Source organism: Stomoxys calcitrans, chromosome 3 (assembly GCF_963082655.1).
Source record: "Stomoxys calcitrans chromosome 3, idStoCalc2.1, whole genome shotgun sequence".
Taxonomy (NCBI): Eukaryota; Metazoa; Arthropoda; class Insecta; order Diptera; family Muscidae; genus Stomoxys; species Stomoxys calcitrans.
The window spans coordinates 115,625,082-115,648,016 of record NC_081554.1 but is presented as its reverse complement, the minus strand read 5'-3'; the positions used below and the strand labels follow the sequence as shown (position 1 = coordinate 115,648,016).

The following is a 22,935-nucleotide window of genomic DNA, read 5'->3' as shown; positions in this document are numbered from 1 at the left end:
TTAAGTTGGCATATCTTGTTAAAATTTTACTTAAAACGCCATGTCCGTCCGTCTGTCCGTCTATATGTTGAAATCACGCTACATTCTTTAAACATAGAGATATTGAGCTAAAACTTTGCACAGATTCTTCTACATAGACTACGCTACATTCTTTAAAAATAGAGATATTGAGCTAAAACTTTGCACAGATTCTTCTTTTTTGTCCATCAGCAGGTTAAGTTCGAAGACCGATCCGTCAATTTAAAATCTTAGGCCCATAAAAGCTGAATTTATTACCCGATTTTGCTGAAATTTGGGACATTGAATTGTGTTAGGCCCTTCGACGTCCTTCTTCAATTTGGCCCAGATCGGTTCAGATTAGATAAAGGGCCTTAGGGTCTTAGGCCCATAAAAGGCACATTTATTATCCGATTTTGCTGAAATTTGGGTCGAGGGGCTTAACTTAACTCACTAAGTTAAGCCCCTCGACATACTTCTGCAATATGGCACAGATCGGTCCAGATTTGGATATAGCTATTATATAGACTGATCTCTCGATTTAAGGTTTTGGGGCCATGAAAGGCGCATTTTTTGTCCGATTTTGTCAAAATTTCGGACAGTGAGTTGTGTAAGGCCCTTCGACATTCATCTTCAATTTGGTCTAGATCGGTTCAGATTTGAATATAGCTGTCATATAGACCGATCTTTCGATTTAAGCTTTTGGGCCCATAAAGGGCCCATTTATTGTCCGATATCGCCGAAATTTGGAACAGTGAGTTAAGTTAGGCCCTTCGACATTCTTCTTCAATTTGGCTTTGATCGGTAGAGATTTGGATGTAGCTGCCATATAGACCGATCTCACGATTTAAGGTTTTGGGACCATAAAAGGCGCATTTATTTCGCCGAAATTTGGGACAGTGAGTTGTTTTAGGCTCTTCGTCATTTTTCTGAATATTGGCCCAAATCGGTATAGATTTGGATATAGCTGTCATATAGACCGATATCTTGATTTTAAGTCTTGGCCCCATAAAAGGCGCATTTATAATCCGATTTCACTGAAATTTGGCACAGTGAGTTATGTTAGGCTTACCGACATCCGTATCGTATATGGTTCAGATAATTTTATTTTTAGATATTGCTAATAAAAATGCCAATATTTTGTTATACACAATTGAACAATGAGTTGTACTCATAAGAATTTGGTCCAAATCGGTCCATTTTTCAATGAATTTTGACGAAGGGTGGTTTACATATATACCCGAGGTGGTGGGCGTTACTTTTTACTTACGACTTTTTACTTGTTTAACATCCAAACAGCATTACTTTTAACTGAATAATCAGATGTGAACACTTTTTGCAACAGTCATTGTAAATTTTTTCAAGAATCCAAATCATGGACAAAAGTGACAATCGAACCACAAATACCTTCATTAATTGGAAAATATGAAGCAGGTCTCGGTCAAAAAAAAAATTAAAGTTGAATATCCCAGAAACAAGACAAGATATTGTAGACCGCAAGCAGACTTATTGTATTTTCCAAAACATATTTCTATCCAGCAATATGTTTTGGAAATCGGACCATAAACTAAGATTTGGCAGCCCCAACAAATTTTCGAAATACCGAGGTGACCAAAGTGACGCCTGGACAACCTCGGGCTTTGAAATTATGCTCATGATCTCGTTAACAGCTCGCTTAGCTCTAACCATTGCAAATTTCAAAGAGATATCTTACCCGTTCTCATACAGCATATATCTTCTATTTTGTTCGGTTCTATCCCACTGTGCGACGTTGAAAGAGCTCAGAGCCCACATTGAACGGGAAATAGCGACCGTTTCGTCAGCAATGTGTGGCCGAGTCATCGAAAATTGGATCCAACGTATTGACAGATGGAAACGGGCCCGCGCTGGATTTACCAACAAAGTCGAGTTCCATTCAAAACTGTTTTGATTGTACTTTAAGCCGATAATTAAATTTTGGAACTATCTCAAATCGTTTGCGTTTTATTTAAAACGATTTCACTTCAATTAAATGCAAATGCAATTAACTGTTTGCGAAATGGGCACCAATCAACTCTGCTTCAATGCTGTAAACTTTGTTGTATATGTTTTTTTTTTACTTTTGTTTGTGTTCTGTCGGATTTCGCAGTAATTTAATGGGCATTTTTGCAGCGAATGAAGTCAGTACTAGGCTTAATGTGGAATATCGCACGGCCAGAGCATGATCCCGTTATTATTACATAGGGATATGCATCAGAATTGAAAAATATATATTTGTTTTACATGGGGAAGCTTGAAGCTTCTAGGCAGTATAGTTTGTATTATTAGGATCTAGGCTTTTATCATTGTTTTACTTGCACATAAGCAAGATATCATAAACATAGGTGTATGTATGTATTTACATGTGTACATTTTCACATGTATAAATACGTATATACACTTATTTGTATACATTAGATTGGAGTGTTTAAAAATATAATAAAAAATAGGATGTTGGTTTGGTTTTTCCCATTTGGGGTTGGACTACGAACTATTTAAAATTGAATTGGCTCATCTGCCCTATGCAGCAACCGTTCATCTTCGAATATGTAGTACTTTTCTTTGTCTGGATAAAATTCGGTGGCCAACTCCTGTGTTTCGCTGTGACAGACGGCCTCGTTGAATGCACCAAACGATCGTAAACTCTGAGCCAGTAGTGAACGTCGATGTCGCAGCTGGTCTTCGGTTCGGTCAATGTGCGGAATGTGACAAAGAGGCGTGCTGGTGGCCACACTCACTAAAGCCACGGCATCACCCGTGTGGACAACCACGTCGACGTCACGTTTTTTTGTCCAGTTCATAATCCAGGAGACCACAAAGAAACAGGCTGCATTCATTGGGAATGATCTTATCAGGGTGGAGTTCATGCCACGGAAGAAGAAACGTATGCCATCGCTCTCATAGCCCTTTCGTATGCAGTCCATGTAACCATTGTATTTGGGGTGTTTCAGGTCATCAGCTTGGATGCAAGTCTTGACCACGTCAATGGGATACGTAGCCAGCCAGGAGCATATACCGGCCAGACCACCGGCACAAAGGCCATAGACGATGTTGGGTTGACTTTGCTGGCGCATCATGAATTCGTAACTGACAAAATAACTGGCGAAGCCTAAAATAAGCGCAAAGGCTTTTTGTTGTGGGTGATCTTAGTGTGCGAAATCGAAGGACAACATACCTGGGACATCACGGAAGGCTGTAAACGTTAGACCTCTCATGGTGCCGCGCAAACCCTCGTGTCTTACAATATGGCGCAGGTATTGCACTGGTCCTTTAAATTTTTGACCAGGCGACGATTCGCTTTGCAGCTGTAGCCGCGTCTTTGCCAACTCCATGGGAGCACAGACAATGCTTTGAAAAAGACCCGCAACCCCACCAGCCAGAGCATGTGATGCTAGGGAATCAGGATCCGTCCTGGATCTTTGTACATTGCCATATACGCCAAAAACAATGGCATTTACAAAACCGACGCCACCCATGGGACTAGTGATGCCACGATATAGACCGCTTATCTTATCTTGCGCCACGATGGTTCGTATACAGTGCCATGTGCCATTATATTTTGGACTTTTGGGATCTTGGGTTTGCAAATGAACTTTGACCGTATCCAAGGGATGTCCCACTAAAACTCCAGCGCAACCTAAATAGTTGAGAATGAAATGACATCAATGCAGTCCAGGTGAGGTTCGTATAGATGTGCCACTTACCTCCAATACAACCAGCTAGAAAATCTAAAGCCATTCTTCGATTCCAAAAATACTCGGTCTTTATAAGTTTCCGATTCCTGTCTTGTTCACAATCCAACTGGAGCAGGTGTCCTTTTAACTGTAAATTGTAAATATAAATATTTTGCAATTAGTTTTTCCTTTCAAGGACATGCATAAAACGGGCGTTTAAAAACTAAACTCGGCATGTGTCGTTTTAACTTGGTTTAAATCTGGTTAAGCTTGGAGAAATCGGATTGGGTAATGATTGACGCTTCTAGGGCCGCAAGAAGTTAAATCGGGGAATCGGTTTATTTATTGGGGGCTATAACTACCCTATAGGAAGTCTGGGGTTAGGTGTGCCTAAGTCACCACTTGTGTCTGCCGTGTGTGTGACAAAATATCTACACTCTTGTCTACATTGTATAGATGGGTGTTTACTAATTTCGTCATTCCGTTTGTAAAGCCTTGAAATATTTGTGTAAGACCTCATAAGGTATATATATTCTTGATCATTATAACATTTTAAGTCTATTTAGCCATGTCCGTCGATCCGTCTGTCTGTCGCTAACTTTCGAAGGAGTAGAGATAAGTGCTTGAAATTTTTGGATTGTAAATGGGCCAAATCGGTCAATCTTTTGGTATAGCTACCATATAAACCGATATTGGGTCTTGAATTCTTGAGCTTCTAGAGGGCGCAAGTCTTATCCGATTTGGCTGAAATTTTGCACGTGGTGTTTTGACACCAATCAACTCTGCTTCAATACTGTAAACTTTGTTGTATGTGGTTTTTTGACTTTTGTTTGTGTTCTGTCGGATTTCGCCGTAATTTGAATAGAAAGGACGTAAGGCTTATAGGTACGCCAAAAATATTTCATCGTCCGGGTGACTTAAATGTTTTGAAGCTCCTCAAGGCTTCCTTGATCACAAATTCCGTTATGATAAACCTTCGATAAACCTCATTATTCCAAAACTGTGCCAAGTACACACAGAAAACAGATTCGTTGCCTCAACCAATTTTTTTGCCAACCGATTGCTGATGGTTTTAAATACTACGAAGGTTCATAAACAGTTCGGTAGCGACAACCAATGTTGAAATTGAGGTTATTGCCATATTATGTTATTGGTACCAAGATATCATGTTCTCTGAACTTGTTGTATGGTCCTAACGTTGAACTTTTTCTCCATAGCAGTCCAACACTACTGAGGCGTAAGTCTAATTACGCTTCTTTAGAGCCAGTGGACTATCCTTCTAGTGTCCGTCTCATAGTGCTCAACATCTGTGAGCCTTCTCAGTTCGCTCCTAAATGTGACACTTCAAATAATGTTTCCTATCCAAGATCACTCCTAAGTATTTCACCTTGTGAGATATCGAAATCGTTTTATTGAGGAAATGTGGCGCGTCATATTGGCCCACCTTTTTCTTCCTCGTGAACAGGCATATTTCTGTCTTCTCTGGCCCAGTCATATGTAAGACCCTTTCGGCCCTTCTGCATAGCTGGTTCGGATCCTTACCTCTAAGAAGTATTATAACATCGTCTGCATAGCAGACGGGTTCAAATCCCTCCTCAGTCAGCATCCGTAATATGTTATTTATGTGGCGTGGCTTGTGTCTCTTTCTCCTTTATATTTATGTCATGGGACCCGCAATTTATCCACCTGTTCCTAAGCATATGGTTTATACAAACTCTAAGGACCCGGTCCACCCGGTGTTGGTCTAAGGATTGGATCAGTGTGTCGCTCCGCACATTGTTTAAAGCCCCTTCGATGTCAATACATACCGACAGTGTGTACGTCTTGGCATCGAAGGGTTCTTTTATTTTATGCACAACCTCGTGCAACTCTTCACCGACCTTTCCATGATATAGGCATGCTGTTTGTATTTAAGCAGTTCGCTGGATGTCCTACTCTTTATCATAGTATCCACAATGTATTCCATGGTTTTGAATAGAAAGGACGTAAGACTTATAGGCACGCCAAAAATATTCCATCTTACGGGTGACTTAAATGTTTTGAAGCTCCTCAAGGCTTCCTTGATCACAAATTCCGTTATGATAAACCTTCGATAAACCTCATTTTTCCAAGATTCCGGTGTCCCCGTTTTCATCAAAAGCCTCAACATGGCCTCCGTTGTTTCTGCTCTCACTCGCATGTCGTCTACTATCGTTTCAAATTGGACATGAGTTTTTGAGAGAAAGTTTTTCATATTGGCGGCGTCATTAACGCTATTGACCTGGTCACAAACAATTTTCCAGGAGGCACGTTTTGTCGCTCTGGTAATCTTATTGTATTCCTTGAGCCGTGTGCAGTACACATACCAATATACATCCGATTTTTTACGACGTGCTCTGTTAAAACTTCTGCGGACCTCTTTCCCAATGTTTCGAATCTCCCCAGTCATCCAGGGCTTTTCTTGTGCTGATTTCCGTTCTCAAAGAGGACAACTATCTTCGGAAGACTCAACTAAATGTCAATCCTGTTCATCCTAATCGATGAAGTTAAGAATTGGAGGGTCTCCATGGAGCATTTCTTCTCAGACCATCTCCACATTAGGTTTAGAGTAGCACGGCCAGCGACGAATCCGAAAAGCTTCCGTAATAAATTGAAAACCAACTGGCCAATATTTGGAAGACTACTCAGAAAAAGACTTGGGAAAGATAATTTCAATTGTCCAAGCATAGAAGACATTGACTTCTATGCTTGGACAATTGAAATTATCTTTCCCAATTGTCCAAGCATAGAAGACATTGACTTCTATGCTTGGACAATTTAAATTATCTTTCCCAAGTCTTTTTCTGAGTAGTCTTCCAAATATTGGCCAGTTGGTTTTCAATTTATTACGGAAGCTTATCGGATTCGGCGCTGGCCGTGCTACTCTAAACCTAATGTGGCGATGGTCTGAGAAGAAATGCTCCATGGAGACCCTCCAATTCTTAACTTCATCGATTAGATTTTCCGAACATATAGTCACATCCAAAATCCGCTCCTAAATCCTATAAACAAAGGTGGCGGTGTTACCAATATTAAGTGTTATTAGGGCATTAGTATTCAAGAATTCTGCCGGGGCTTGGCCCCGCTTATTAGTGTTGGTACTACCCCACTAAATGTGATAAGAGTTCGCATCGTACCCCATTAGTACCTAATTTCCTGTCTGTTTTGCTTTCCACACCAACCGTTGCACTTCCGACATAGGTGGCGGTGTAAAGTCTCATCACTGTTGCATCCGACGTTGACAACTGTGGAGAAAATACATAGTTTTAATTTTTATTACAAATAACGCAGGACCTCGACAGAGTACCAGTGTAAGCAAAGAATAATTGGTAGTTTGTATGGTTCAGTTCAGAAACTTTGTTCAGGGTCGTCGATAGCTCCGATGGTAATGGTACCATCATCGGGTGCCAGTTTGTTAGGCTCTATTGAGTCTACCGTCCCTGCACTGTCTGATGTTCGAATATTAGGATCTTTGCCTGTACTAGTCTTGCAAATCTTGAGTAAATGGGGTTCTTGGGAGTAGGTTGTGGTCTCATCGTCGCTCTCTGTGCGTAATGGGGCATTGAGTTCTCCGTCACTACACTGCCTGATGTTTCATCATTAGGATCTTTATCCATCCTAGTCTTCCTAATCTCGAGAAAGTCGTTGATGGTTCCGTCGTCGCGTCCCTGTTGTTAGGCTGTGTTTGGTCTCTCGCCCCTGCACTGCCTGATGTTTTAATACTAGGATCTTAACTTATCCCAGTCTTCCCAATATTGAGAGAGTCGGTGATAGTCTCGTCGTCGGCCACCTGCCCGTTAGGCGTTATTTAGTGTCCCGCCACTGCACCGTCTGATGGCTCAATATGAGGATATTCGCCTATCCTTTTCTTCCCAATCTTGAAAAAGACGGCCATGGCCCCATAGTACGCCATGCCTTTAGTCTTAGCCAAACTTGTCGCGGAGACTTGATCAATGCCAACCACCAGGAGAGTTCCCTCCTCCTTATCCTGCCACCAAATCTTGGTTTTGCTTGTTTGAGACTTCCATAATGCATTCCGTCGCGATTTCGCCGCCCACATCCTTGTTAAAGACCGTCGCCTTTGTGAGCTGTGGGATTTCCATCTTTCTCACAAGCTCGAGCTTTGCGCCCCAGGAAGTGTGGATACTTCCAACGAGCTTTTTGACGGTATTAGTACAATCCACTGACGCAAAGCGCAGCGTTAAGATGTCCTCTCTATACTCACAGCTCATAATTGGTTCAATACATGTTCGATAGCGCGATCGTTTACCAAATGCCTCACCTAAGACCGACGATCTGGTGGAATCCTACCGGATGCACAGCCGATATCAATGACTGCATAAGTCATCTAATCTTATTTGTGCCTCCTTGCCACTACGGAGTAAGAGGGCGGCTCCTTACCTTTATCAGCGACCATCTTCCCCTTCCGTGATGACTGTGGCCATTACTAACTAACTAAAGTACTAACTGAAACAGAAATTGTATGCATATGACTGAAATCATAGTTGAGCTAACTCTTAGTGTTTCGTTAGGAATTTTCAAATAATAAGTAGTTGATACAATTGGAGGCAAAACAAATTTATTTTTTATGCAATTGATAGGCACAACCAATGGATTGATTATGGACGTCAAGTTAACTACTGAACTAAGAAAATGACTGATATTTGGTGCTAACAAATAAAAATTATGTACCATTATCATCAATTTATACATATAATCGAATTCCAACCAATGATTTATCTGGGTGTATGGTCTAAATCAGTCCATAGCCTGATATAGCTGCCATATACTCGATCTCCCGATTAGGCTTCTTGAGCTTTTAGAGGCCGCATTTCTTATCCGATTTGGCTGAAAATTTTTACATTTCGTTTTGGTATGACTTTCAACAACTGTGTCAAGTATGGTCCAAATCAATCCATATCCTAATACGGCAGCCATATAAACCGATCTCGCGATTAGATTTCGTGGTCCTCTAGAGAGCGCAAGTGTTATCCAATTTGTTTTAAATTTTGCGCCTTATTAATCGAACTCCCAATTTGACTTCCTGAGGCTCTTGAGGGCGCAACTATTACTCGATTTGCCTGAAATTTTGGAGGGGTTATTTTTCTATGATTTGTGCGGTATGACAAATACGGAAAAGTCATTCAGAGAACTTGACAAATGCGATCCATGGTAGAGGGTATATAATTTTTGTTGAAAATAATTTTGCCGGTTCATAAAAAAAAATTCTAAAAAACAATTGAATCGCGAATTTAGAGAGTGATGTTTATTAGCATATAACTTCTTGATTGTATTTCGTAGACACGGCAGATAAATACACTCAATGCCGGTTTCCCTTTTTAAAAAAAAATTAATTTTTTTTCTTTACTAAACATATGTATATTTTAAACAAATTAATAAATACAAAGTGTTTTAACTAATTGTATTGCCTTATTCAGTTCGTTTTGTAATTTAGTCAAAAGTTGCGGACTGTTAATTAAAAATGTCTATATAATGTCCCTACTGACATACTATTGACACTATATATGACTTACAATTGAAAATGTTACTTTTGGCTTCTGAGTGACAAGCTCATATATATAAAATGTCTATAGTATGCATGGGCTTGGATACAATTTGTCAGTACTGGTGACAAAGTCAATAGTAAGTCAGAATATATTTACTATTGACATTTACAAAAGATTTACCTTGAAAGAAAATCAAAAATTTAAAGTCTTTTTTTTAAATGTTTTAATTAATATTTCACTGTGCTCAAGCACAAATCTACAGTCAAAGTCAACAGAACTAACAAATTTCTACTAATCACTATGAGCTCCGTATCAATTGCCTTAAATACTGGGTCCGAATTACCGCATAAGTGATCGAGTGCGCTTTCGTATCGAATGAAATTTCATCTTGTATTTAATGGATGTTATGTGACTTGTATATACATTTATATGTCAAAGCTTCTATAAATAAATATCGAATTAAACAATTGCGTTTCTAAAATTCGAAAATTCCCGCTCATTTCATTGCTTACATCAGCAATAATAATCAAATAATTTATTATTAATTAGTACTAATTATTCTTCGGAAAAGTTTTTCAGACTAACAAGCAAAATATTTCATTTAAAGAGATTTTTTTTTTATCAATATCAATTAAAATAAAAAAAAATACAGAGAAAATTCATATAGAATTATGTCTCAGTAAAATTTTTGTTAAATGTTTGTCTTCCGGAACAAATTTTATAAAAAATTTTTTGCAAAAAAATTCATGAAGATTTTGGTTTAAAGAAACTTTTAATAACTTTCGGTTTAGAACAAACACAAAGACTTTATCTTTAAAAAAGATATTGCGATTCGGTCTTTAAAAAAAATTGCATCAACACATCAAAGACGAAAAATAACCAAGAATAGCGCTGCTTAGAAAAAATTTAGCTCGAGTTAGGAAAGAGGTATCGTAATAAAATTTGAATTAACATAAAATGGATGACTGAAACCAGTTTAAAAAATTTTCTCGTCATGTTTTGGAGATAAATTGGCTTGTCGAAAGTCGGCAATTTCTTATATCTCCAAAATCAAACAAAAAAAATTCTCAAAGTTTTAGTTTCTATATAAAAACCAATTATGGCATTTATCCTACTTCTTTTGACAGCAGGTGCGATTTTATGCCGAAATCATTAAATCCAGCTTTCTTCCCTAAAAGGTCATAAAATATTAAGAAAATAGATATTTATTATAGGGGCTTATGAAATATAAAGAATTTTTTCAAACATCTTTAAAATGCAAAATATTTAAAAAAATTGATACGTCAGTATAAATTCCCTAAATTATGAATATGAAAATGTCTTCAAGGGCCGTGATTCGAACCTGGTCACACGGATCAACAGCGGCCGTTGTCTAGTTCGGAATCCATCAATACAACTTCCAACAGATGTACAGAATCATGTCTACCATGTAAGTAGTTTAATTGTAGTAGAAAAACAAATCTGCCATTACACAAAAACACATGCATTGGGAAAAAGTATAGCTAATAGAAAGGGTTGTCGAGCTTAGTTAATGTGTCATAGAGGCGTTCTCGCAATAAATACGATTGAAATACAACATACCAACGCACGGCCCTTGAAGGCATCATACCTAATATGGTTGAAAAGTCGAAAAGACGAAACGCGTCACATAGTGGTTGGGTGTGTTGCAATCTCTGGCTTTCTTTTTCTATTTGCAAACAAAATCTCCGATCATTGAGTTCGTCTCGAAAGAGAAACAAAAAAAAAACTGTGGAATTTAATGATCTTCTCCCTAACAGGCAAAAATGAAAATGATGTAAAAAATTTCATCAAAATCGGGCAAGGCAATCGAGGGTCAGGCGCAAATAATATTTGTCTATAGAAAAAATTTTAGGAAAATGTTGTTTGGGACAGATAAGAATAATAAAAGACTTTAAAATCGTCAATGCAAAATGTAGTGTTGCAAATGCAAAATTTTATTGAAATTCTGGCTTTAAAAAATAATCTCGAGGTAAGGTTGTCTTTAAAGAGTTTTTCGTTGAAATTCAGTCCTTAAACAATTTATTAAAATGAATCTTTAGAAAAAATTTTATTGAAATTTATTTTAATAATTTTTTTGTTTAGAAAAATGTTATTAATAATGCTGTCTTTAAAAATATTTTCGAGGGGTTCCGGACCGTCCGAAGTATTAGAGAAAATAACGCTGAAATTTTGTGTTCAGAAAAATTTCATTAAATTTTGTTAGAAAAAAATTCATTAAAATTTAATTTTTACTAATAATTTCATTACAATTTTGTCCTTAAGAAAGTAATTTTTAGGCGACAATGGCCTAAGAAAAATTTTGTCTTTGTAGAATATAATTAATATGAAATTTTATAAATTTAAAAAAATTTTTGAAATGTTTTGTTAAGAATAAATTTAATTAAAATTTTTTCTTTAGACAAAATTATTTTGTCGGGGGCTCAGGGCGGAGAGCCCCCCTGGCTACTTTCCTGATGGGAGCTATATCATGTTCTTGAGCGATTTGAACCGTACTTGGCACAGTTGTTGGGAGTCATAACAGAAAATCGGAAAAAATTGTGGCTTCGAGGGGCTCAGGAAATCGAATCGGGAAATCGGTTTATATGGGAGCTATTTCATATTATAGACCCATATGAACCGTACTTGGCTTGGGAGCTATATTTAAATCTGAACAGATATGGCCCATTTGCAATCCCCAACGATCTACATCAATATAAAGTATATGTGCAAAACTTCAAGCGGCTAGCTCTACACGTTCGACCGCTTTCGTGATTTCGACAGACGGACGGACGGACATGGCTAGTTTGAATCAGAATTTCGAGACGATCAAAAATATATACTTTATGGGGTCCTAGATCAATATTTCGAGGTGTTACAAACGGAATGACTAGAATGGTATACCACCATCCTATGGTGGTGGGTATAACACCAAAAATTAAAAACTAACCGATTTTTTTTAATAAAACTCCCAAATACCCATTTCGGGCAAGCAAAGGTGGTCTTAAAATATTGTTTGGTGCAAACCCGTTTTAGATATCAAGCGGACTTTTTATAGGGATTTTCAAGCAAAAATCGGACGACAAAGTAAGATTTGCCAGCCCGAAAAAAATTTCGAAATGCCGAGGTGAGCAATGTTAGTGGTTTGCTGAGAGGCGCCCAGACGAATTAAGGTCTTGACATTTGAACAAAATCCCGTTAACTCTTTACCCGTTCTCATACGGCAAGTTTTTTTCGATTTTTTCGATTACAACCCACTGTAAAGCATCTGAATACTCAGGTATCCTTACGTTCTGTAATTTGCTAGATACAATAAATTGCGAATGTCGTTTCTATTTTGCTAGGCTTGCCAGATGGTCGGGATTATCCCGACTATCTGAGGCAGTCCCGACTCCAGATTATTGGAAAAAAAATATTCAAAATGCCGACTTTTAATCGTTCTCAGAAATCGATTGAAAATTTACAATCAAATTAATGTGTTGGGACAAATTAAGTGGTTCAGATTCGTCTGCCCAAGTGCACTCAGCTTATAATAATAATATTACAAAATAATGCTCGTTTCCAGAAGAATTTCTAAGAATCTTACAAACCTCAATGACATGTTTTATGGCTGGATTTTTTTTCAAATTTATCTCTTTTATGATTTTTCGATCATATTCCAGTTCGAAATCATTGAAATTCAATGCCTTCTATTCAAAAAATAACATAGCAAAGAACTTATGAAGTGCTCGTTAAGTGCGTGCTATTGTAAAAGTACTTTGACGGGCATAGTGAATCGCGATTTCTGATACAACGTATATCTTTGTCAAATTGTTTAAGGTGTTCTACATACCCAGCAACTATTAAGAACAGTGTAGATCGGGATTTGTATATTTTCTATAGCTATAAGTAATGCCCATTGCGAAAAAGTGTTCGGTATTTTAAGTAGTGTATATACCAAAGAATGATATAGAATCGGCTTAATTAATAATAAGATTGAACCCTAATATGAATTGCTATGAGTTCTATACATTTTTGGCAGCTGAGGAAGGGGAGTAACTTGTCGACTCACAGTATGGAAGAATAAAGGGTGGTTGACATGAAGCGTTTCCAATTCAATATATCTTTTTTTGTGCGTACATATTTTTTATTGATCCATACAAAAATGGGTGGACGTAATATAAATTCTTTAATCCCGACCGTCAGTTTTGCGTTTCCCGACTTGGAGCTTAGGGGACCTGACAAGCCTAGCTCTAGCCGATATTCCTTCTTATTTTAGAGCCTTTATCAACTTTGGATATAATATGGTACTTATCTTTAATTACCTTTTGCCATAGGTTCGTCTGTCTTCCGATCATTAACTATATTAAACTAATACTATTTGCACGGCACTGTTCTGTTTGTTTTTGAACACCAAAGCAAACACAAAGCCCTGCTGGGTGTATACGAGGAACTAGGCATAGCAGTCAATGCATATGAAACATATTTTACACTGTTTTTTGTTTTGTCTGTCTGCAAGTGCGTTATCTTTTTTATACCCGCCACTATAGGATGGGGTATAGTAATTTCGTCATTTCCTTTGTAACAACTCGAAATATTCGAATAAGACCCCATAAAGTAAATATATTCTTGACAGTCACGATCGTTATGACTTCCAACAGCTGTGCTAATTATGGTTTAAATCGGTCCATAATCTGATATAGCTGCCATATAAACCGATCTTGGATCTTGACTTCATAAGCTTCTAGAGGGCGCAATTCTCATCACATTTGGCAGAAATTGTGCATTATGTTTTTTGTACCAAGTATCATCCAAATCGGTACATAACCTGATATAGCTGCCTTTTAAACCGATCTGGGATCTTGACTTCTTAAGCCTCCGGAGGGCGCAATTCTTATCCAATTTGGCTGAAAGTTTGTACAACGGCTTCTCCTATGACCTTCAATATTGTCTGAATCGATCTGTAGCCTGATACAACTCCCATATAAACCGATCTCCCGATTACGAGTGGACTGAAATATTACCCAATGGCTTCTACTATGGTCTTCAACATTGTATTAATTTATGGTCCGAATCGGACTATAACATGATATAGTTCCTATACCATAATAATTCTTATACCGCTCAAACAACTCGACAAATGCGACCCATGGTGGAGGGTATATAAGATTCGGCCGGCTGTACTTAGCACGCTCTTACTTGCTTTGTGTAAACTTCAATAAAAAAAGTTTGAAAGAGATTATTTATAAAGAGATTATTTTGTGTGAGGATTTCAATTTGCACTCTAAAAACATTACGTTACAGAGAAGTATTAGAAGTATAGAGAATATCGTTACATAGAGGTTGAAATGGGTGAAAATGACTGGAAAAAGTTGGGGTTTTTTTTAATTTTATACGTTATAGAGAAGATCGACTGATAAATTTGATATTCCTATCTGGATAACATTTGGTGAAATTATGTGTTTGTAAGAGGACTTTTGCAAGTGCACTTTTAATACCAAGTTTCCGTTAAATTTGTAAATTAGAGGCTTCTCGGAGCTCGGAGAAGTCAAATCTGAGAATCCGATTATATTGGGAGCTGTTTCTATTTATAGACTTATAAAAGCGGAATTTGATGTATATGCCGTTGGAGAATCTTATATATGAAGTCTATACCTAAAGTGTAAAGCGGTATGGCCCATTGGCAATTCCCAAAGACTCACATTTGTTTAAAAAAATCTGAAGACCGATGGACATGACTATACCGGCTTAGAACTACAAGACGCAAAAATGTGAGTCAAAACTTTTTTTTTGCATTTTATGATTGCAAAAACCATAGCTCAGACATTAGCTCATGTCCGCCTATGTGTTCGAATTCAAACGCGAACACCAAAAAAGTTGTCAACGGTGGTATTCCCCTTCTAATGGTGGCGACATTGAGGTACTATGTCATGTTAAAAACTTCTCCTCAAAGAGGCATCGTACAGGGGCACGTCTTTCGGACTCAGTTATAAAAAGGAAGTCCCTTATCATTAACCTTAAACTTGAATCGGACAGCACTAATTGATTAATATGTGAGATGTTTGCCTCTGTTTCTTTTTGGAATGTTCCGGAACAAGGGCAAAATTTGTGGTATGGACTGTAAGTTTTTAAAAACACGAGTATAATCCGTTTGCCTTTCAGTATTGAAAGCCTGATAGAAGACATATTTCCGAGTTGGTGCCGTGCTCGTACACCAGTGCAGGGGGCGTGGGTTAGATTTCCAAACGTGGCCTGGTCTGTCGCTACTGTGGAATCACAATGCACTAAAACATTGTGGATCTGTTTAAAAAGTAGACTGCCCATCTAAACTAACCTAACCTATCTGTTCTTGCTTTCAAACCATGTGTGATGACGGCAATATGCAACTTTTTGTAAATGGATTTGTTAGCATTAAAAAAATTTTATTTTCAAACTGAATTTCTGGTCTGTAGATTTCCTTTACTTCCAATCTTGTTTCCATGGCATCTTTCAGTGTGCTAGTGTTGTTTTTCATAGGCAGGTTAAAGCATATACAGCATCGAATTGAGATTAGTCGGTATGTGTGATTACCACAGTCGAAGATTTCTTAGCAGATAAGTGTAGCCTAGTCATGAAATTAAACATTTTTATTAATTTTTTTTAAATCTTTTGAGCCAACATGACCAATGTTACTTCTTTTGTTGTTAGTTTCAATTGTTTGTATAAAAGCAACAACGTCCTTAAACTCGACCGCTAAGAACTGGCTTTCTTTGCTTACTGGCCTAATGCGGCCTATATGGGGACTCTATTACTATAAGATAGAGGCCACCGTAGCGCAGAGGTTAGCATGTCCGCCTATGACGCTGAACGTCGGGGTTCGAATCCTGGCGAGACCATCAGAAAAAATTTCAGGGGTGGTTTTTCCACTCCTAATGCTGGCAACATTTGTGAGGTACTATGCCATGTTAAACTTCTCTCCAAAGAGGTGTCGCACTACGGCACGCCGTTCGGACTCGGTTATAAAAAGGAGGCCCCTTATCATTGAGCTTAAACTTCAATCGGACTGCGGTCATTGATATGTGAGAAGTTTGCCCCTGTTCCTTAGCGGAATGTTCATGGGCAAAATTTGCAATTACTATAATGTAATAGGCAATAGTCAAATACATATCATAGCTTATAGATTTAAAGGAATATTTTTTCTGGGGCCAACAGAAAAGCAAAGGATATAGGAAGCTAAAGTTAAGTTTTTCTGGATGACAGTACTGGCTGATAATTGCGCAAATGAAAAGTGTTCAGTATACTTTGCCATTTCATCTTGAAGAAATTCACAAACGAGCATCGATGTTGGTCTACCGTTTCATTGACAAATTGTATTCAGCTATGAGGTTCATTCCTGCCACATGTGAAGAACAGCTATACTTGTGTTACTGATGCAGCCCGAAAAACGACAGTTTGGTGTGGTTTATGGGCTGGTAGGCAGCATTATCATCACGTTTTTGCAAAGACGACCGTGGAAAACGTTACAGTCAACAGCAGGGGAGCAAAATTGAACCTTACAGATGAACCAGTTGAAAGGGAGCGGCGTGTCACATTTACATACAGTTATTTTCAAAAAGTAAATGGCAAAGACCAACTTGTAGAATCAAAATATTGAAATAAATAAAGAATATATATTTTCGAAATAAAGTATATATATATATATTTATTTTTGACATTTTAAGTCGAAGTAGCCACATCCGTCCGTCTGTAGAAATTAGGTATTACGCGTCCGACTGTCATGGAATTTTGCATATTTACCTCTTGTTGATGTTGGTCATTGGGGGATTGCATGGGCCATATCGGTTCAGATTTGTATATAGCTCCCATAAAAAGTGGTCCTTGGATTTGACGTTTTGAACCCGTAGAGCCGCAACAATCGTGCGATGCATGGTGCGAATCGGCTCATAACCTGATATAGCTCCCATAAAAACGATTCTTCTGATTTGATATCTTGAGCCCCTAGAAACCGAAATTGTTATCCAATTGGACTGAAACTTTGCACATAGTGTTTCATTAAGACTTCCAATATTCGTGCCCAGTATGTTTCGAAATGGCCTGTAACCTGGTATAGCTCCCATATAAACCGATTTGCCGATTAGCCTTCTATGGCTCCCAGAAACTTAAAATTTTGCCTGGTATGGCAGAAATCTGGTATGTAGAAATCTTTAGTAGAATCCAGAATGGACTTATAAGTTGAGGTCATGCGAACAGCTGAGTACAATTTTTTATTTTTATTTTAATTTTGCAATAAATCTAAATGTGAAATGCTTGTTAACACAGCTGTGATTTTTTCTAAGACCTTAGAACGACGTTTTATTTGATTCGATATTCCACCAGAAGCAACATAACAGTGTTATAATAATGAAAATACAAATATGAAACACATTTGAGCTTGATTAGTGGCAAAACGGCGTTTACTTCTAAAACCAGTTTGACGTTTGAATTTATGGTAGTTTCTTTTGGGGTAGATTTTTGTTGTTGTGCTAATGACACTACCTCTTAAATGTACCATGAATAGAATCGATGGTGGTTTGTTTTCAAGATTCCTTTTTCCTTGGAACAAAAAATCAGTTCTATTGCCATCTGGATTTTTATAACAAACTGCTTAGGTTGGTCTGAAATGTGTTATAGCCTTCATAATTTTTGGAATTAGCTCCAAAAACAGCACCCAAAGAAACACCATGAGAAACAAATCAACTTATTTCTATCGGGCTCAAGGCTGCTGTCACCTGTTCCATACCATTTGAAGTCATCTTTTAATTTGCTTTGTGAAAAACTAGTAAAGGCCCTATTACTCAGCATGTAGATGTCTTATGGCATGTCAAATTTAGCTCATATAGTTTTTTGGTTAAGAGCGTACTCTATTCCTTCTGACAAAACATCAAGAAATCAGCTGTTTTTTTGGCAGTCGAATGAAAGCATTCCCAAATTGAATTGTTTTCACAAATTTATGATTGCGCATAAAAAATCAGGTATGGACACATTTTAAGGTGATACCATACGAAAATAACAGGTGTGACAGGAAAAATGAAGAATCGTATGTAATTTGACAATTTTGACAAACATTTTATATTACAGGTGAGTACAAAAAGTGACATGTCAAAAGACAACTACATGCCGCGGTAATAGCGGCATAAGACATTGCAGATTGAGCTTAACTGACACTTTATCGCCATTTTAAATGGGCAAGAACCACTCCGAAACATTCATTGTGAAGCGAGGTTTCAAATATGAAGGCATATCATATCGTGTGATTTTGGCAATATCCGGCTAGAGGAGATTATACGCAACGTAGATGTTAATCGAAAAGGCACACTTTTCAACAAATGGCCCACTATTTGGCATATGAGTCAATCAAAGCGAGCAGTTACTGCAGTATTAGGATTAAAAATTATGTATAATACGAGCCATCAATATTTTGAATGTTGATAACTGTAACTAGAAATAGACATCGATATAATCAACCTTGGTACTGCTATAACCAAAACAGACAACATCAGTTTTTAGATCAAAAGAAGATTAATATCGGTCAATATATGCCGCTTTGGACTAAGTGGCAATTTAAAGGACAAAGTCATCTGTCGAGAGACAAAAATCATGCCATAGCCGAAAAGAAAATGGAATAAACTCTTATTCGATTTTGATGCAATCTTGTATGTTTCAACTTTCAACAGCTATGCTTAGTATGGAACGAATAGGTCAAAAACCAGATATAGTTGCAGTATAAACCGATCTCTATGAGCGTGAATATGGCGCAATTGCAATTCGAATTGTAAACAAATTTTGCATATGGATTGTTGCTAGTTTTTGCTTTAAAAAAAATTGTTCATAAAATTTGGCAAATGCAATCCCCACTAGATCCGGGAAGGCCGAACGTAGCATATTTTATTTGCGTTTTTTTTTGGCAAATCCAACATGTTAAAATTATGTCGAGCCAAGCCATTTCTGCTGCGGTATTGTCTACTTACATTTTTTGGTTTGGGGTGCAATGAATGAAGCCAAGAGATTTTTGGAATATTTGTTTCGGAAAGGGGGCTGGAAAGTCTGCAATCTACCCTGTAGTACAAATGCCACTGAACACAATAAGAAAATACACGGAATATACCAGTATATGCATATCGTTCAGCTGCACCATTCGCGAGATGTCCAACACCTATGGGACCGTTGGCAAATTTTCAATTGCTCTGTTTGATTCTCCTCGATACCCGCGAAAGCTTGCAGTATTTATTTATTTTTTGTTTGCTTAACGAATGGCCGATCGAATATCTATGTAATAGTGCTCGGCGGTTTTAACTGGTGGAATTTTTCTTGATGCTTGTTATAGCGACGGAGCTTTACTGAAGACTGGCTTGGCGATTCAATGGGAATCGCTGCCGTCCCTATAGGTTGGGTTGGTAAAACTGTTTTCAAATCGAATTTGAGAAATCTCCTCAACATATGTGCGTTGTCGAAGGCGCAGTCAAACGCAAACGCCTATGTGCTACTGATGCTATTACCGAAGGCTGTCTTGAAGATGTTTCTAAAAATTAAAAAAAAATAATAAAAATAAAAACAAAACAAAAATCGCACAATTCATTCAAAAGATAAGAAGGTTCGGTTTAACTACGACAATCATCAACAGCGCATTCAGGAAAAATACAGCGATACTTCAGTGTGGCACATAACAGACAAATAAAAGAGCCCGGGCTTGGATCATTACATACCATACCCCGCCGCAGTCATTGCCATACACCATACCATACTGCCTAACGTACGCCAAACAACGCTGCCAGTGCGTCGTCCTCCCGACCGCTCCATTCCATTAAGGCGTCCGTTGTTCATCCATTCTATGCTTAATACATATTATTATTGCCGATCGAGTATTAACACTAGCCGCAGTTCGATTCTAAGGTTATCAGCATTTGATAGATACGCTGCACAAAACGGTCACCGATTTGTCGCTCATTCCGGAGAGTAGATTGTTGGGTGAGCATTGCTGATGTCAAACGGGACCAATGTATGGGACGACCAAGAGAGCATGCATTTGTAACCGCAGTATTTTCTATGGCCACATAAAATTAGATGCTGCCGTCATAGCTCAATGGTGGGCCGCATATTAATGGAACATCGATGTCCAAAAACTCAGCCTGCTATCAATGGGTATCGGAAAATCACCCTGCCCTAAATGATAGGATTTTTTTGTTGGTAACCGACGAAGGCGTCGGCGCAGGAAACTCACAACTTAATCTCTCTACGCCGACTTTGTCGTTTCGAATTGAATCATTCCGATTGGTTGAACTTTACCTTATGAAAGGCGTAGATAGCCCATAATGAGGAGTTGAACGTCATAATTTTCCGAACGCCGCGTATTCCCAATGACAAAATAATATATTTTTTTGTTTCAGTTGAAAACTTATAAAAACATCAACAAATCTATGTATGTTTATATTATTTTCAAAGATAGGGTTTATTTTTAAATGATATTTAGGCGAAGAGGGAGGTTTACTAAGTTGGTCATACTGTGCGCACTAACAATTTCATTTGGTTAGATTGATTGATCGATCCCCTTACAAATGCTGGCGGCATCTGTAGGGTAAATAGCCGTGTTAAAACTTCTCAACAAGTGGCGTCGCTAAGCGGCACGGCTAACAATTTGGAATTTGACCTGAAAGGATCGTTTAAATCAACGGGCAGACCCAAGGCGTATTTAATAAGGTGGCCGCATCGGCGAATTGCTACAACAAAGCATCTTTTTTGGGAACTTGATAGGTCAAAGATTGTAAGAAAGGCGAATAAAATTCTATTCGCCATGACATTTAAAATTTTCGGCAAATTTGTTTCAACCAATCGGAATATTTGAATTTATTTTTGAGCCAAGCCGTTGTGTCAATAAAGAAAAAATAAAATTACAAAAATACCATTAGCACGTGAAGCGTTAAAACCACGAAGATATTGTGCAGACGCGTACCAAATTAAAAGCCGAGAATAATCTAGAAAAGAATAAGAAATCAAAATGTGAACTATGGAAAAGCTGGCCAGCAATGCATCAACAATTAAAAATTCATCCGGATATCGATGTTAAGCAAAATGTTGGCTAAAAAGAAGTTTTTGGTACAAAGTTTACTTCCGCTACTGCCGCATAACTGCAGCAAACATATGGAATTGTAATAGTAAAGCATATCACAACATTATGTTGCACAAGCAAACGGTTTGCTTAAGGGGCTATTACACGGCATGTAGACGCCCTATGACATGTCACTTTTTGTAACTGAAAATGTTTGTCAAAATTTACCAAAAATTTTAGCAAAAAATAATTTTTTTATTTGTAAAAAAAGTTGTGAGAAAGCTGGTTAAATCATAAATTTGTGAAAACAATTTAATTTGGGATTGCTTTCATTCAACTGACAAAAAATAGCAGCTAATTTCTTTATATTTTTGTCAGAAGGAATAGAGCACGCTATAATCGAAAAAATTGCATGTGCTATTATGAAATGTGAATTTTATATGTTAGTTTTGTTTGTATCGACTCGACATGTACAACTCAACATGTGCTAAATTTGGCATGTCATAAGATAACTACTAACGTAGCAAAAACTAAGGTATCCTGTGCTGGAGTTATTAACAAAGCTCTTCCGCCAACGACACTATTGACAATATTGACAAGACACAGCGCCCATCATGAAATCTGACTACAAGCTGGAAAGAGGTATTTTGGATATGTCGGGCATGGAGGATATACACGTTTCGGGCTACCTATGTTTGTGTGTTGTATTTGGGAACAACAGCGCAAAAAAAAACTTTGTCAACCGTGCACCCGAAAGTGTTTAACATTTTAGTTGTGACGATTCCTTCTACGGCCCTATTATGTCATGAACATTTTAAATTAGTTTAAGGTGCGTGAAGCCCTTTTCCCAACTCAATTATGTATTGAGTTTTTATCTTGTGTTATGCTCTTAAACTTGTTAATTAATTTTTGTACAAGAAGTTAATAAGGACTGTTTGCAACCTCATAATCTGCGATGGAATCATCCAACTAACGATGGAAGTACAACAAGCGAAACAGAAAACGGTTTTGACTTTGGAAAAAAGTAAATTCACAAAGTGTTTTCGACCAGTCCCAATTGAAGTTAGAATTGAAGTTTGCCTGTTAGTATTATATTATTCCTACTTTGTTGTTGAAGCCATCTACATTCATGTGGAAATGTAAGTTAGCAAATTGTAATCTAATTTGGCAAATTTGTAGTAATTTTTACTCTTCTGTAAGTAGTGGCAAATAGTTCATTAACTTGGGAGTTTGGGATGTCATTTTACTTAACCAAACAACGTTTTTATTTACCAAATATAAACATGTTGTTATGTTAAGTTCAACGCTTACTATAAACCTTTATTCTTCAATTTGAATAAATTTTCGTTCAAAATTGTTTATGAATTTCTCAAATTTCAGTATAATTGAATAAATTTAATTCAATAACAAGTTGTAACTTAAAATTTTGTTTAAAATAAAAAAATAAACTGAGGTTGACAGATTTTGTACCAAAGATGATTAAATCCATTCTTATTAGTAATACCAAACATAGGTTTAATGCAATTATAAAGGTTGTTTGTCAGTCATACAATAATCAATAATGATTAAAAACTTATCATATCATAATACAAGAACATTTGATTTCTGACTTCACTTTGTATAGGATAAATAAATCCATGTCAGAAACTCTAAATAAAATGCCCGTTTCTAAGGTCATTTATAG

The 22,935-nt window shown here is 37.4% G+C and overlaps 1 protein-coding gene across 1 annotated transcript; it reads right to left on the bottom strand.

The window, feature by feature from the left end:
- Positions 1-2,249: 2,249 nt before the first annotated feature.
- LOC106088592 (mitochondrial basic amino acids transporter) lies at positions 2,250-19,383 on the bottom strand. Its single transcript, XM_013254183.2, has 4 exons — positions 19,177-19,383; positions 3,720-3,837; positions 3,191-3,652; positions 2,250-3,124 (listed from the first exon to the last, which is right to left on the bottom strand). The coding sequence occupies exons 2-4, from the start codon at positions 3,751-3,753 to the stop codon at positions 2,511-2,513; spliced, it is 1,110 nt and encodes a 369-aa protein (XP_013109637.1). The 5' UTR covers positions 3,754-3,837; positions 19,177-19,383; the 3' UTR covers positions 2,250-2,510.
- Positions 19,384-22,935: the final 3,552 nt, after the last annotated feature.

What these genes read in the sequence shown, in the direction of transcription:
- LOC106088592 (XM_013254183.2), bottom strand. Translation starts at nt 3,753, where the DNA reads ATGGCTTTAGATTTTCTAGCTGGTTGTATTGGAG. An exon ending in TCTAGCTGGTTGTATTGGAG is followed by an intron (nt 3,653 to 3,719) that starts GTAAGTGGCACA and finishes TCAACTATTTAG; the next exon opens with GTTGCGCTGGAGTTTTAGTG. An exon ending in AGCCTTCCGTGATGTCCCAG is followed by an intron (nt 3,125 to 3,190) that starts GTATGTTGTCCT and finishes CGCTTATTTTAG; the next exon opens with GCTTCGCCAGTTATTTTGTC.